General features: G+C 38.0%; 1 protein-coding gene across 1 annotated transcript in view; it reads left to right on the top strand.

Moving 5' to 3' along the window:
- Positions 1 to 15,585, top strand: part of IL31RA (interleukin 31 receptor A) — a 35,882-nt gene that overhangs the window by 5,476 nt on the left and 14,821 nt on the right. Inside the window, exons 4-9 of the mRNA XM_070935879.1 lie at positions 1,473 to 1,615; positions 3,213 to 3,378; positions 5,723 to 5,799; positions 7,162 to 7,384; positions 9,720 to 9,902; positions 12,073 to 12,174. Of these exons, the coding sequence (XP_070791980.1) occupies positions 1,473 to 1,615; positions 3,213 to 3,378; positions 5,723 to 5,799; positions 7,162 to 7,384; positions 9,720 to 9,902; positions 12,073 to 12,174 (894 nt within the window). The remainder of the gene's footprint in view (positions 1 to 1,472; positions 1,616 to 3,212; positions 3,379 to 5,722; positions 5,800 to 7,161; positions 7,385 to 9,719; positions 9,903 to 12,072; positions 12,175 to 15,585) is intronic.

Genomic DNA, 15,585 nt, shown 5'->3' with positions numbered 1-15,585 from the left:
GAAGTCCGGCTGCTGAGAAGTAGCTGGTAGGAACTTTACCATAATGTAACACTTTAATTATTTTAGATTAGTAAGATGTTTTATTTTCTTCTTTGCAATAAATATGAGTTTAATTAGAAGATGTATTCTGGTTTTATTTTTCAAGAGTATACACAAGGAAAATGCCACGATCCAGGCAATTACCCAGGAAGGTAACGGGGCTAATTGCCTCTGACAGGGGCAGATCCATGATCGGAGGTTTTCAAGAAGAGACTGGACAGCCATTTGTCCAGAACCGTATAGGATCTCCTGCCTTGGGCAGTGGGACGGTAGCACTAGAAGACTTTCCAATCTTATTATTCTATATTCGAATTTGCAGTGCTTCCGTTAAGTTTGTAATTTAGGGAATACATATGTGATGTTCAAAATATGTTAAATGTATTTTTTGTCCCCATAGAACAGAGGTCTCCTACCTTGGCAACTTTAAGAATTGTGTCTTAAACTCTGGGAGTTGAAGTCTACAAGTCTTAAAGTTGCCAAGCTTGGAGAGCCCTGCTATAGAGGGATTTGATAGTTTGTTGTTGTTACAATTGTGAAATGAAGGAGCTGATGCAACACTTCCTACAAAAGGAGTCTGTGATGCAAGATCTGTCTCTTGGGTATGGGCACCCATTTGCCCATTCAAATGGGACAGGGTTTATATTGCAACACTCCATCCACAGTCTTGCCAATTTTTACTTCATTGCATTCTCTAGTTGCTGTTGGGATGAAGTATGATAATTCATTCCTGGATATCTGTGCACCCTGGATATCTGTGCAATAAGATGATTTCTAAAACTCTTGAGTGGGATTTAACTATGGATTTGAATGGCATTTCTCTATGGATATCTGGAATACTAGGCAGAACACAGATAAAAATATTGCAGTCCTTCATTGATACAGCTTTGTACTAGGTGAATTTGGTCACTTTGTATAGTTCTTAGGAATGATTGCTACAGACCTGGGTTTCCCATCTAGTTGTTTCACCCTAAATTAAGATGTTTTCTATTTATTTATTTATTGATTGATTGATTGGTTTGTTGGTTCGATTTATATGCCGCCCTTCTCCAGAGACTCAGGGCGGCTTACAATGCTTTAAGCAATAGCATTCATACTTTTGTATATACCTGCTTAGTAGGGCTTTTGGCCCCCCCAAGCAGTGTTCTTTTTTATAAAAAGTCAGTTTATTGCCCCCACAATCCGGGTCCTCATTTTACCTACCTCAGAAGGATGGAAGGCTGAGCCAACCTTGAGCCTGGTGAGATTTGAACTCGCAGTAATTGCAGGCAGCTGGCAGCTAAGTGCTACTTAACAGCACTTTAGTCCGCTGCACCACCAAGGCTCCTTGCTGACTATAGTTAAATTGTAAAACTGTAAAACTGTTAAACTGTTGCTGACTATAGTTAAATTGTACATTAACCTCTGAAAGTTTACCACTCATTTCTCAATTCTAGTGAAACCTGATCCTCCTGAAATAGTGAAAGTAAAAGGGATGAAGGAAATGTTAAGAGTTGACCTGAGAAGAAACCCAGAAGAACCAAATTTTGATCCTTTTATGTGCCAGATTTGGTACCAAGCCACAACAAAAAATACTTCTGTAAGACAAATTTTAATTGATATAAGTTTTAACAAATCAATTAAAAATAGAGTAAGAAGTTTCTTGGATGATGGCAGAAGTAAGTAGTTCCTTAGATGATGGCATTGAGAATGAGGCTCCCAAGTATTTTAATTTCATCCCCAAGTGAGAATAAAGATAGTGGTGTCCCGAACAAGCTAAATGAGGTGATGTGTATATTTGCATCATTTTGCATCATAATATTTAACACAAGTATATCATGATGAAGATGTTCGTATTTCTCTCTTTCTCCCCTCTGGATGCTTTTGAATGAAGATCAACTCCACTCAAATATTAGATGAGGAGACATTCAGTGTTTAGCATTTGTGAAGTGATAATAGGCTTATGGTAGTAAGCTGGAAACTAGATTATCATAGAATGTAAAAGTAGGAACCACCTTGGAAATTATAAAGTCCACCTGTGTCAACTCTAGTGAAATCTATTGTGGATGTTTGACTGTGCTCCAATTTCTCTGTTGCCTGTTGAATCCCCAAATAATGTAGTCATTTCTTTCCACAGTTTTTAACCTTTACAACAGGGGTGAAATGCTCCTGGTTCAGACCCGATCTGGTAGCGATGGCGGCGGGTGGTTCGGAGAACCAGTAGCAAAAATCCCTGCCCCTCCCATTGCCCAGCTGAGCTGCGCAATCATCAGAGGCTTTTTTTTATTTTTAAAAGCATTTTTTCTACAACTTCTTTGACAGAAAAAATGCTTTTAAAAGTAAAAAAAAAGCCTCTGATGATCGCGCGGCTCAGCTGGGATCATCAGAGGCTTTTAAAAGCATTTTTTCTGCAACCTCTGAAGAGGTTGTAGAAAAAATGCTTTTAAAAGGAAAAAAAGCCTCTGCCGATCAGGCAACTCAGCTGGGGTCATCAGAGGCTTTTAATATGGAGAGGATAATTAAAAGATGGAATAAACAGAAAATAAGAATGAAATATTCGTGCTAAATGTTGTAAAATAAAGGAAAGTAATTGGAGTAATTGGAAATAGGAAAAAATAGTTTGAGGAATAAATAAATTTGGAGTAGAGTTTGAAAATAAATTAATGGGAATAATTAATTTGAATAGTCATCAGAAGACACCCAAGCCTGGATGTTGATGATTGTACAGCTCAAAAGTGTTTATGCCTCCAGCAGAAATCTGTCCATAGGCAAATCTATCAGTAATGTTTGTACAATGTGACAAATGGCAAGGAAGAGCTTCAGTTCTTATCATTCAGGATAAGAAAAAACCCCTCCTCCACTACCGGTCACTCTCAATTAGTGAAGTAAAAGCTTGTCTTATATAAATAGAGACCATATTTTCCATTCCCAACTGGACTGAGCTTTCATCGGCTGGAAAAAAAAAAAGCTGTGTCTAGGGAAATCAGGATGTATGACAATATTTATTCTTTTTTATCATGGTTATCGAAACAACAGTTTTGTTTATTATTAGGTATATATCCACATCCAGTTGAAAGAAGATAAAAGAAATCAAACTTTAACTCTCACTGACCTGTGGAATTTTACAAATTATACAGTAGTAGTTCGGTGTAAGCTTTTACCATGATAATTGAAACAACAATTCTATTTATTTTTAGGCCTATGCCGATGTCCAGCTTAAAAGAGTAGAGAAGGAAAAATCTTTAAATCTCACTGGCCTGTGGAATTTTACAAATTATACAGTTGCTGTTCGGTGTAAGGTTAATGGGTTTGGTCAATGGAGTGACTGGAGCAACAGAGTAACAAAGATAACGGAAGAACAAGGTAAGAAAAACAGAGCTAAGTTTGGCAAAGTGATTTCATTTGCAGATTTAAACATCTCTAGCCATAGTTAATAAAGGTTAAAGAACTATCAGTCACCTCCTATTTGAATTACTTTGGATTAAGATCACCCAGAAACTTTGACTAGTCTAGAATGGAGCAGCATACACAGTAATGCAGGCCCCTAAGGTTGCCCATGTAAAAAACTCAGTTGTGTGAACAGCATTGGATTCCAATTTCTTTCCAGGTGCAGGTCAAGGTGTTGGTCATCATCTTTAAAGCCTTATATGGCAAAAGAGCAGGTCTCCCTGTACTATCAAGTCAGAGAGTGTGGGCATGCTCCTTCTCCTAAATATTGACATTTGTTGGGAGCTGTCTGCCCCTGCCCTATGGAATAGTCTTCCCCTGGATGTTTGGCAGGCTCCTGTTGTGACCTAGGCTTACTGAATCATTACCATACACAATTAGTCCTAAGCAAACCTATTTTATTATAACAGCTGAGAATTACGTTCATTCCCAGCTGAGTCCCAATTAATTGCAAAACAAGTCCTTCGGAAGAAGTCCTTCGGGATAATCACCAACCTTTATCTTCTTTGACACCCTGCCAAAGGCCTTACTTGGCAAAACCCCATGAAGTTCAGAAACAAACAAGAGATGCCGACTAGAAACAGAGTTAGCAACATTGCTTTCCTACAAAAGGCCCAAGTGCCTTTGCTTCTCTTTTAAGCATTATGGGAGGTGCCAGTCATCTCCTGGCCTTACTCCCGAGTTGTCCCTTTTGCTTTAGCTGTTCTTGCCTTCTGGCAGCTCTTCTCATGCGTGCACTAGGAACAGGCTCCTCCTGTTCCTCTGCCCCTCTGCTGTCTGACTCTGGGGGCTTCAGAGTCCGCGCATCACTCCCAGATAGCCCTGGCTCCATCTCTGCCTCCGACGCAGAGCTCTTGTCCGGGCCTTCCCCAGACTCCAGGACTGACCCATGTTCCTCCCCAGCCTCCTCACTGTCCGACTGCTGCCAGCTCCACAGGCTGCTGGCAGACCACCACAGCTCCTAGCCTTCCATAAAGCTGTGAAGACCTGGCTTTTTCCTCATATGCTGGGCTAAGATCGGATAATTACAGATTAGATGTTTGACTTGAAGCCGGGGTCTTTATTTATTTATTTATTTTATTTTATTTTTATTAGTCATATTTCTATGCCGCCCACTCTCCGAGGACTCTGGGCGGCTTACACCAAAGACAGTATACTAAAGAGCATATTGCCCCCTAACAATCTGGGTCCTCATTTTACCCACCTCGGAAGAATGGAAGGCTGAGTCAACCTTGAGCCGGTGAGATTTGATCCGCTGATCTGCTGAACTAGCAGTCAGCTGAAGTAGCTGCAGTACTGCACTCTAACTACTGCGCCACCTCGGCTCTTTGTTGCTTTTAATATTTTAACATTGATTTTATAGTTTTAATATGGTTAAATATATTGTTTTAACTTTTCCTTGGGAGCCATCCAGAGTTGATTAGAAGACTGGTGGCTATATAAATGTTTTCAATAAATAGAAAAATAAACTATAAATTATTTAAAAACCTGCATGAATAATGGTATATATATTGTATATTTACAGCGAGCACAGCTTAATTGGGTCTTAGCTGAATAATACACCCACCCACACCCACACCCACACCCACACCCACACCCACCCCCACATATATATTCTTCAGCTAAAACCCAACTAAGCTGAGTTCACTGTATATATACAATATATACAAACGTACATACATACACACATACAAACGTGTGTGTGTGTGTGTGTGTGTGTGTTTATAGAGCACTTCTTCCCAACTGACTACCTTTAGAGCAACTTGTTTGGCAGATGAGATGTAGCTCTTTCGCAGAGAGGCACAGAAGTGACCTTGGAGAAAATATGCAAACGCCATTAAAAGAATATGGGCTCAGAATGGGGGGGGGGAACCCAGAAGAAATAGACCTAAAGTAGCTTTGCCTTGATTCTTTCTGGTATGAAAGGAAGTCAGGGAGAGATACCATTAGTTTTCAAGAGTTCTAGTATTTCTTCTGGTGTCACCTTGTCATCACCTTGAAGAGCTAACATGAATCTTGAAAGATCTCTTTTATTTGGATTAAGTATTTCCAGTTATTCAGTCATGATGGTCTGACATATCCAGTTACTAGAATAACTGGAATGGAGTGTCATTGTGTTCTTGTTAAGTGCAATGTCTGTTTGCTGTTAGAGAAGACTAAGCATTACTTAACCTACACAAGGAAATGATACCAATCCAAGGGATCAGAAAGAATCAGTTCTTTTCATATTTTACAATTCTGTTTCATTTGTTTTTAACAGCTCCTTTGAAAGTAGACTTATGGAGAGTAATTGAAACTTATCCTAATGGAACCAGAAATGTGCATCTTTTGTGGAAGGTAAACAAATATCAAGACATTTAAAGATCCAGTTTCTTTTCTATGAATATTCTGGTTTATTTCTCAGTAGACCTTTAAAACTATATATGTAGAAGTTTTAAACTCAAAGTCTAGTTTATCTCCTTGCTTGGATTAACTTTCCCAGTGAAAGCAAAATTCATATCCATTGACTTTGGAAAAGGAATGAATTTAAATGTCTTATTCTAAATTCCTTTCAACAAGTTATTGGTTTATTTTAAGAATCAAGAAGGGAAGAATTGAGAAGAATTATCTAAGAGGGTATTCATTTCTCATAGAAGCGTACAGCTTTTTTTTTTTTAAAAAAAATGAGAAACAGGAAAGATAAGGAAGATACAGATGGTATTCAAGGTTTATCAAAAGCAGAGAAATCCTGGTTATTGGGATTTCTTAAAATGAAATGATGATATTCACAGTATCATGCTTTAGGCTAAAAAGACTAAGATAACATTTTGTTTAAATAAAAATGGTTTAAAAAGATCCTACACTGATTAATGTTTTAGAGATTATGTAGTTTTTCTGCAATTGCTGATGAGAATATATAGCTACCGGTAGTAGCTACTAGTCCTGGAAGCTGGTGAAGGTGTGGTTGTATGTAATGTTGTAGATACAAATTGGCCTCATTGGAAAACCTGATGATGTTGATTCCTAAGATTCTGGTCCTTTGCATAATTCTTCCAAAGGAAGCTTTAATTTTTTTATTTTTTTTTAAATTAAGGTTTATTATAAAATACAAGGAAACAAAAATCAGAAAATAAAGGGAAAGGAAAAAAGGAAAAGAGCATAAGGATAAAGAAGGGGGAAAAAAGCACTGACCTGATTTTTTTTTCAGTGCAGTAGACTACAAAAAACGTTTCACTTTCAACTTTTTGTTTTACATTTCTAGTAGATACCATTTCTATAACAGCAAATTAATCAAAACCTACAATCAAAGTTTAATTTTTTTTTTCTGTTTCAAGCATAAAACCCAGAAGCGGTTTATCAATTGGAAACAAATTGTTCTCTTTAATTAACAAAGCTTTCACAGGATCTAAATTGACTTCCTAAAGACACCGGAGGGAAAAAAATCCAAATGTTTGTCTTTTAATTTATGTTGTTTAACGATTTAGGTTTTAACGGTTCTGTTTTTTTAAATGTTTAAATGAGTTTTAATCATTTGCACATTTGTACGGTACAAAATTACCTGGAACTGTGAATAACTATAATTCTGCACCTAACATGTGAATACTTTTCAAGTGCCTCTTTTACTATTGTGTGTATTATTCATGCATTATATCTTCAGGAGTCCAGTCCTATACACGTTTAATCGTTTATTCTTCTTAATTGCTACTATGTACTGACCAGATACATAAAGAATTCCCATCTTCAGGAATAATAACTGGCTATACAGTAAAATACATTGCAGAACGTGTCAACACTACTTTTGAAAAAAAATACAATCAGAATGAGCCTGTCATTCTCAGCCTGATGGAGGATGCCTATACTATCAGTTTTACTGCTCATAACAGTGCTGGAGATTCTCCTGAAGCTACTATTAGAATTCCATCAAAACATGAAGAAACTATAGGTATGTTTATGCAAATATACACAACACACACATATATACACAGACTCAGAAAGGGCTTTTTAAATACTGTATACTACATTACTACTTATGTGCTACTGGTGCTTTGTTGCAGTGCAGCAGAGAGAGGGGGGGAGACAGTGGTGGGTTGCCCCCGGTTCGGTTCGGTTCTATAGAACCGGTAGTAAAACTGGCGGGAGGCTCCGCCCACCCACCATGACATCATCACGGGTGATCTGCACATGTGCAGAAGTGTGCGCGCTCCCATTGCAAACCAGTAGTAAAAGTAAGTAGAACCCACCCCTGGGGGGAGAGGAGAGAGGGAGGGAGGGAGAGAGAGGGGAGGGGGGAGGGAGGGAGGGAGGGAGAGAGAAAAAGAGAAAGAGAGAGAAAGAGAGAGAATGCTTGCTAACTATATGGATTCTTATCAGAGAATGACAAACCACTTCTGAAAAAGCTTGCCAAGAAAACTATACAGACAGACTCCAGGAGTCAAAAAGTCAAAAATAAAATAGTAAACTGAAATATATGTATGTATCTCCCCTCCCCAAGCCTCTGTGCGCGCCCTGCACTTACCTGCATCCAAAACGGGCTGTGTGGGGAGGGGCAGGGCGGGATGGGTGTGGCCAGCCAGGACTGGGATTTGGGGGTTCTCCGAACTGCACAGAATCTTAGCTAGAAGTTCTCCCGAACCCCTGCAAACCCCCAGCAGTCCATCCTTGAATCTAGTATATCTTCTTGGCTAAATGAAGAGTAAAGACACCCCATTTGGTGGTCTCTGAGCTTGGTTTCTTGCAGATATTTCATTACCCAAACTAAGTAATATTATTATCTGAAAATAGCCAATGTCAGAGACCACTTAGGACCCCTCATTTCAACCCTGGGTTACAAATATTCTCCTTTATCATTGACCCATTTAGTTTTGCAAATCAGGTATACCCTTCAGTTGATGCTTCACCATGAGTATGACAGAGAGTGCATTCTCATTCAGTGAGGTCCCCTGGCTATTTTTCTATAACTGTGACTACATCACACAAGTTGGTTTCTTATCAGGAGCTAAAGTTCTTTTGATATTGTCTTACGCCTCTTCCTCAAGATATCAAGATCGTCGGTGTCCCTCTTGCTATCTTTTTAGTTGTTTCTTCCTATGTGGTTTAGAAAGAACTTGGCTCTCCTTGCAAAATTTGCAAAAGATACAACGTTTCATTTGGGAGGAAGTTGTTAACAAGTCTAATTCTCTGAACAATATTCAAGGAATATCTGTAGTAGTTTTGTGTGCCTCAGTGTTATTGACCCACAAAACCTCTAGGGAAAAAAGTCACTCGCAAAATTGTCTCTTTTCCTGCTTACTGGGGAACAATTGAATGACCAAACATTTTGCCTTAAGTATTACATTAGTAAAAAGGCTAAAAGAAATTTGTGACTTAAAAATCTGTGCCAAAGAGATATGCAATAGCTTAATATCCTCATCTGAGAGATCAGCTGAGTTGATTTTTTTTAATTTTAATTTTTGCATTTCCCATTCTTAACTTTGGGGTTGTTTTCACCATCAGGATTTGCATAGATTCTGTATGCATGTAAAATGTTTCCTTCCCATTAGATACGAGCAGTCTTGAGTATTTAGAGAAAGATCTCGGTGAAATGCTGTAATCACCTCACTGTTGTTCCGTAATTGGAACATTTTTCACTCTGTAATTGGAACATTTCACTCTATTTACTGTTTATTTTTGCATCCTGTAGTGATAATAAGTACAGGTAGTCCTCAACTTACAACAATTCATTTAATGACCATTCAAAGTTACAACGGCACAGAAAAAAAACGAGTTATGACCATTTTCCACACTTACAACCGTTGCAACATCCCCATGGTCACGTGATCAGAATTCAGACACTTGGCAACTGACTCATATTTATGACGGTTGTACTGTCCTGGGGTCATGGGATCCCCTTCTGACAAGCAAAGTCAATGGGGAAGCCAGATTCACTTAACAACTATGTGACTAGCTTAACAACTGCAGAGATTCACTTAACAACTGTGGCAAGAAAGGTTGTAAAATGGGGCAAAATTCACCTAGCAAATGTTTCACTTAGCAACATAAATTTTGGGCTGAATTGTGGTCCTAATTCGAGAATTACCTGTATTCCAATTTAAGTTGCCACATTTTCTGTAAGGAAACATGAAACCCTTTCTCAGTATTTTAAAATGTATATTATCACGCTATAGTTTTCTGTTTCTGTTTGCTGTAAATCACCCCTGCCATGCATTGCCAATTAACAATCATTGCTTAAATTGCTGTCATTTACTCTACCTAGTTAACTTTGGCAATTATTCTTGTAGAACAAAAAAGAATTACTCGTCTGAAGGCTTCTGCTTTACAAGACAAAATGTTTTTGACATGGGATTCAACAAATTCAGGAATAAACAGTTATATTATAGAATGGCATGATGCGTTGGAGAAAGGTGCAAACAAGCGATCTTGGCATAGGATAACAAATGTCACAGAATGGACTTCCCCCAAAGGTATGATTTTAAGGCTAATTGCGCATACTATGGGAGGTAGTGCTTCTAAATGTTGTCTTTATTTACAGTATGTTTTTTCAATTGTGTCCTATCTTCCCTTCTCATTTTTCTGATACTAAAAATTGTAAGACATTGAGATTTATTTGGGAATTAGCAATGCACAAACATATCCATTGTGCTACTTTTTTTTTTTAAGAGCAAGCAACCTCACCTCTGCCAAGTACAGAGAAGGAGTAAGAAATTAAGAAGTTAAAGGCATGAGATAGGAAAAATGAAAATAAATATAGTTAAGTCTAATTTAAACCAAGATCATCCACTATGCAACTCTATATTTGCAAACCATCCTTACTTTTGCCATGTCCTTCCTCTGCCTTATACCTTGCCTTTTGTTCCTTAAATTTCTTAATAAACTTGTCAATTGTAAACACACCTTTCTCTTGACCAGTGGTCAGATAAGTTAATTCTGCCTAATTGTAAACTTACATTAACAAATTTTGCAAATCTGAAAGTACAGTTCTTCCACTGTCACCTTTACAGCCTGATAACTTAGGGAGAATCCCCCAAGTTTCTTGCTATGCCCATTATGCTGCCTCTTATTTGACAATTCCCTAGACAGCATCTCATTGCTCCATCTCCCAAGGTCATTTTCACATTCCATTACGTTAAATGATTGTTCAGAAAAGAAAAACAAAGAGCAACAAAGATAGAGGGCTGGAGGCTAAAACATATGAAGAACGGTTTTAGGAATTGGGTACGTCAAGTCTAATGAAAAGAAGGACTAGGGGCGACATGAGGCTCTGATATTTCAGAGGCTTCCATCTCAATCTATTTTCCAAAGCACCAGAAGGCAAGACAAGGATCAGTGGATGGAAACTAATCAAGGAGAGAAGCAACCTAGAACTAAGGAGAAATTTCCTAAGAGTGAGAACAATTAACCTATGGAATGACTTGCCTTCAGGGATTGTGGGTGTTTCATCGCTGGAGGCTTTTAGGAAGAGACTGGACAGCCATTGTCTAGAGTGCTTGAGCAGGGGGTTGGATTAGAATATCTCCAAGGTCCCTTCCAACTCTGTTATTCTGAAGTATTCTGAAGATTGAGCAGATTGTCCTCCATTGCTGCTTAAATTAGGTTATGCCGTTCAGTAGACACACAATACTTTTGGCATAAATAAATGGCTGTTTTGAATGTATTGCTTCATGTAATTATATTCTGCTCCACTGCCAAGAGAGTTCAGCAGTTCCAAAAGTGTCTTAGATATCAATCAAAATGGGAAGGACTCTCTGAGTCTGTTGATAGTCTCTTTGGCTTGGGATTCACTTTCCACAGCAGGCATTGCTCTTACTTAGTTCCAGGGAAAAGATAAGGTAAACATCTTCCCAGGCTGTTGTCGATTCTTCAGAAGCTAATAATAGAAGCTTTTGACCTGGTTTTCTCTCAATTTTAAATGCTTTTGGCTTAATTGCAGCTACTTTTGTATTTAAGGATTTTAGCCTTCCATATATCATTTACGAGATTTCTGCTTATCTGCTGCTTGGGGCTGTGGGAACAGCAAGTTTTGGAAAATATGCCTGAAAATATGCGTAAATGCATACGCATATGAATAAAATTAGTAAGAATATAAAGTTAGTCCTAAATGTAGCAACCTAGTTTAGAAGATTTTTCTTGGAAATGGCTTGTTCATCTTGATTCACGCTGCATATTCTACTTCTACCATATTCAGCAGGGAAATGAATATTTGTAAATCATTTTTATGCTAGATTGGTATGTTAACTTATCTGTGTGGCAGATGTAATACAGAGGCAAATTGCATCGGGGGTGGGCAGGAGGGGTCAAAAATACCCTGGTGGTTGCAACTGCATGATTGCAGTTCCTCCACTTTTTACATGCTACGGCACATTTTATAGCATGTATAAAAAAAGCTGTGGCTTTAATTACACAGACATGGCTGCCATTTTGATTCCCCTCCTCCCTATGGATGCCCCCTGGATTTGGGAATACTTATTAGGTACAGTACAAGGGTAAAAGCTTTACTAATGATTTGAAGCTCTCACTCACATGTTTTATTTTTCTGCCTTTCTTGGCAGTGTAGTGTGAAAGTAGCAATTAATAGAATTCTTGCTAGCAACCTTGAAAGAAGGGTAACGTTCTCTTATGTCTGTTTTCTTCCAGGAATCTTTAAAGACTATAGATACTATACTTTTTCAGTATACCCTTTATGTAAAGATGAAATAAAAAAACCAACTTCCATCAGTATCTACTTCCATGAAAGTGGTACGTATAAACAGTGGTCCTGTCAGCCCTGGAGCCATCTTTAATGGAGTCTTCAGGGCTGCCACAGCGGTGGCTGGGCAAGCTGTGGGAATGGGAGGGAGGAAGTGGAGATAACATATGGTGTATAATCATAACCACATTCTTTCCCCTGGGAATCAAGGACGTCTTGCCAGCACCTGGGGAGGTGTGACTGGAAGTTGATCTTGTTATAGTGATCTTGCGAGACCCGGCCACAAATTGGAGTGTATGTGTTTTAACGTTTTAATGTTTTAATGTCTTCTTTTAACTTTTGTATGGGATATTGTTGCATTGTTTTATTCTCTGTTGTAAGCCGCCCAGAGTCCCTTGGGAGTGGGGCGGCATAGAAATGCAACAAAATAAATAAATAAATAAATAAGTTAACAGAGTTGGAACACTGACCAGATTGGACCACTGGACACACATGTGGATTGAGGGGAAGGAACTTTGACTTTACTTTGGGTGGGGAAAATGTGGGGCTTTCAGATTCGGGTTTTTCCCAGATGTGCCAATATGACATCTCTAATAAATCTATACTTTGAGGAAGATGCCTGCCTCGGAGTTTTGATTTTGTTACTTGGAACCCTGACAGGTCCTGGGTTGATATGGTGTGAATTCGTAACAGCTTTAGCGAAGAAGCTTGCATGCATATGTTGTTCAGCAGAAATATCTTTTTCCTATTTTATAATAAGGGATTAACAAATACAAAGGAAGTCTGAACTTGCTTACCTCTGAAAATAGTGGAGGATCACTAGGCAATCAACGCCAAACTGAACTTCTGGTATGGCGCTGCTGCGGGACAGTCATAGTGAGCAGGGCTCTGCGAACCTAGGCTGAACCCTCCTCGTTTGGGGCCCCGTAAAGGGCTAAAGTCACCCTGAAGGGTGAAAAAGAAAGGAGGAGCGCCTTGTAGGTTGCAGAGAGTGGCAACTCTCCTGCTTGATCCAAGGCTTACCCTCCCATCCGACAGCAAAGAGGAGAGGTGGCCGTTATGGCCGCCTTGAAGCTGGGACAACTGAAGAAAGAAATGTGTTGGAGCAGTGTGTGAACAGTGGACTGTCATAACAGATAACACATAACAGATTAACAGAGTTGGAAGGGACCTTATAGGTCATCTAGTCTAACCCCCCGCTCAAGCAGGAGACCCAACACCATTTCTGATGTAGGCAGTCCAATTTCTGATATAGAAATGGCAGTCCAATATTTTCTTGAAGGTCTCAAGTAATGAAGCTCCCACAACTTCTGAAGACAAGCTGTTCCATTGGTTGATTGTTCTCACTGTCAGAAAGTTCCTCCTCATTTCTAGGTTGAATCTCTCCTTGATCAGTTTCCATCCATTATTCCTTGTCTGGCCTTCAGGTGCTTTGGAAAACAGCTTGACTAGATCTGAGTGAGGTGATTTTCAACTTCTATACTAGAGATTAACCCCAAAGAAAAGAAACTCCAAAAAGATAGACTCTTTAAAGTGGTAAAAAAGCAGCAAACAAATACTTAGAGAACGATTACAGACCCGAAAGAAAGTGAACCTAAGAGAGAATATAAAATTCTTTAACATACAGAAAGACTGAACTTGAATACTCTGTTGGCAATATTTTGAAAAGGCATTTTAAAATGCTGGAAACATTTGGTTGATTTTTGGGAAAAAATTGCTTGAACAAAAACAGAAATAGGTTTCTAGCTTTTAAATTGGATATAGCTTTGAAAAGGCGATGGTGCCATCTTTTGGTGAAAGAAAGAAACTACACTATATTTTTACAAGTCTGGAAATGTCCTTGAAGTAACATCTGGAAGATTGTTTTGCTTTCTTTTTTCTTTTTTCTCTTTGCATAATGTCTGATATCTATTTGCTTCATGGCTAAGAAGGAGAATATTTTTGAGACTTTTGAAGATTGCTAAGTAAAGTGGCTTACAAATACCTGGAATTATCATTGAAATCAAAGAGTTGACTACATGGCTTATGAAGACATGGCGAAACCTGTTGGATCATTTAGGACTATAAATGTTGTCTGATAACTGTATAAAGAGGTGAAAGAAGGAAAATTAAAGGAAAAAAAAGACTTATTGGGAAACTTGGAAGAAGTAAACTGACTGGTGGAGAACTACAAAGAACGATACATACTGTGTATCCTGAGGAATGATTTTGAAACTGAGAGAATTGTTTTAATACTGGCTTTTTGGTGTTACAGACAATGGAGAGTTTGTTAGATTCTTCAGTAACTTTGTGACTTAAAATAAGACAAAATGCTTCAACACGGAAAAATAAGTATATTTCAAAAAGAAATATTATTGATGTTTCAAAGTATTCATGAAACCATAACAAAGAACCACAGGGAGATAAAGGATTTGATGCATGATATAGTTGAGAGACAGAAAAAGCTCAGCAATTGAAAAAATGAACAGGTAACCCTGGAAATAGAGGAGAAAATAGAAAAAACAGAGGAAACGATAGAGCTGATAAAACAACAAATGAATCAAAAAGACAAGGAGAAGAAAGAGATAAACAAAATGGATGAAATAGACCAGGCAGATTACACATTAAGAGATCCAAAAATAGAATTGACTAAACAAAAAGACACTCCTGAAGTGAGGATAGAGACACTGATAGACATAGTGAAGGTTTGACAGCGAGAGATAGAGGTAGACACATAGGGAATACTTAGATTAAATATGAATGATGCATGGAGATACAAAATACCAAGGGAGGAGTATGGAAAGCAGGGCAAAAAAATCAACAAGAATTGAAATACTAAAATGAGCAAGAGATGATGGATAGAAATAGAATACCTATTAATATAATTTTTTTTTTTTAATTTGATTTATATGCCGCCCTTCTCCGGAGACTCAGGGCGGCTTACAATGTGCTCAGCAATAGCCTTCATACTTTTGTATATTTTATACAAAGTCAGCTTATTGCCCCCACAAACTGGGTCCTCATTTAACCTACCTTAGAAAGGATGGAAGGCTGAGTCAACCTTGAGCCTTGGAGAGATTCGAACCAGCAGTAAATTGCAGTAAATTGCAGGCAGCTGTGTTAATAACAGGGTGCTTTAAACCACTGTAGTACCAATTTCTGCTAATAAGATTTAAAATAGAGGTAGAAATTAAAAAGAGGGAAAAGATTGGTAAATATAATCTTATATAATATTTTAAAATCAGTAGGTATATGAATAGATTAGAAGTTGAAAGATGATAGTATTATGTATATTTAAATAATGTTATAGTTTTTGGTAATGTGTATTAAAATGTTGAATAATTAAATGATGGATTATATATATGGTGGAGCAAATACTACAATGCTAACAATTTTAATCGTAATATTTATAATGTTACTATAATGATATGAGTTTGATTAATGTAATTTATATAAAATCCCAAGGTGGAAATATGGAAAAC

The sequence above is a fragment of the Pituophis catenifer genome, unplaced genomic scaffold, assembly GCF_029215685.1.
Source record: "Pituophis catenifer annectens isolate HBS135680 unplaced genomic scaffold, rPitCat1.0.hap2 SCAF_2, whole genome shotgun sequence".
In the NCBI taxonomy this organism is placed as follows: Eukaryota; Metazoa; Chordata; class Lepidosauria; order Squamata; family Colubridae; genus Pituophis; species Pituophis catenifer.
This window is presented reverse-complemented; position numbering and strand designations above follow the sequence as displayed.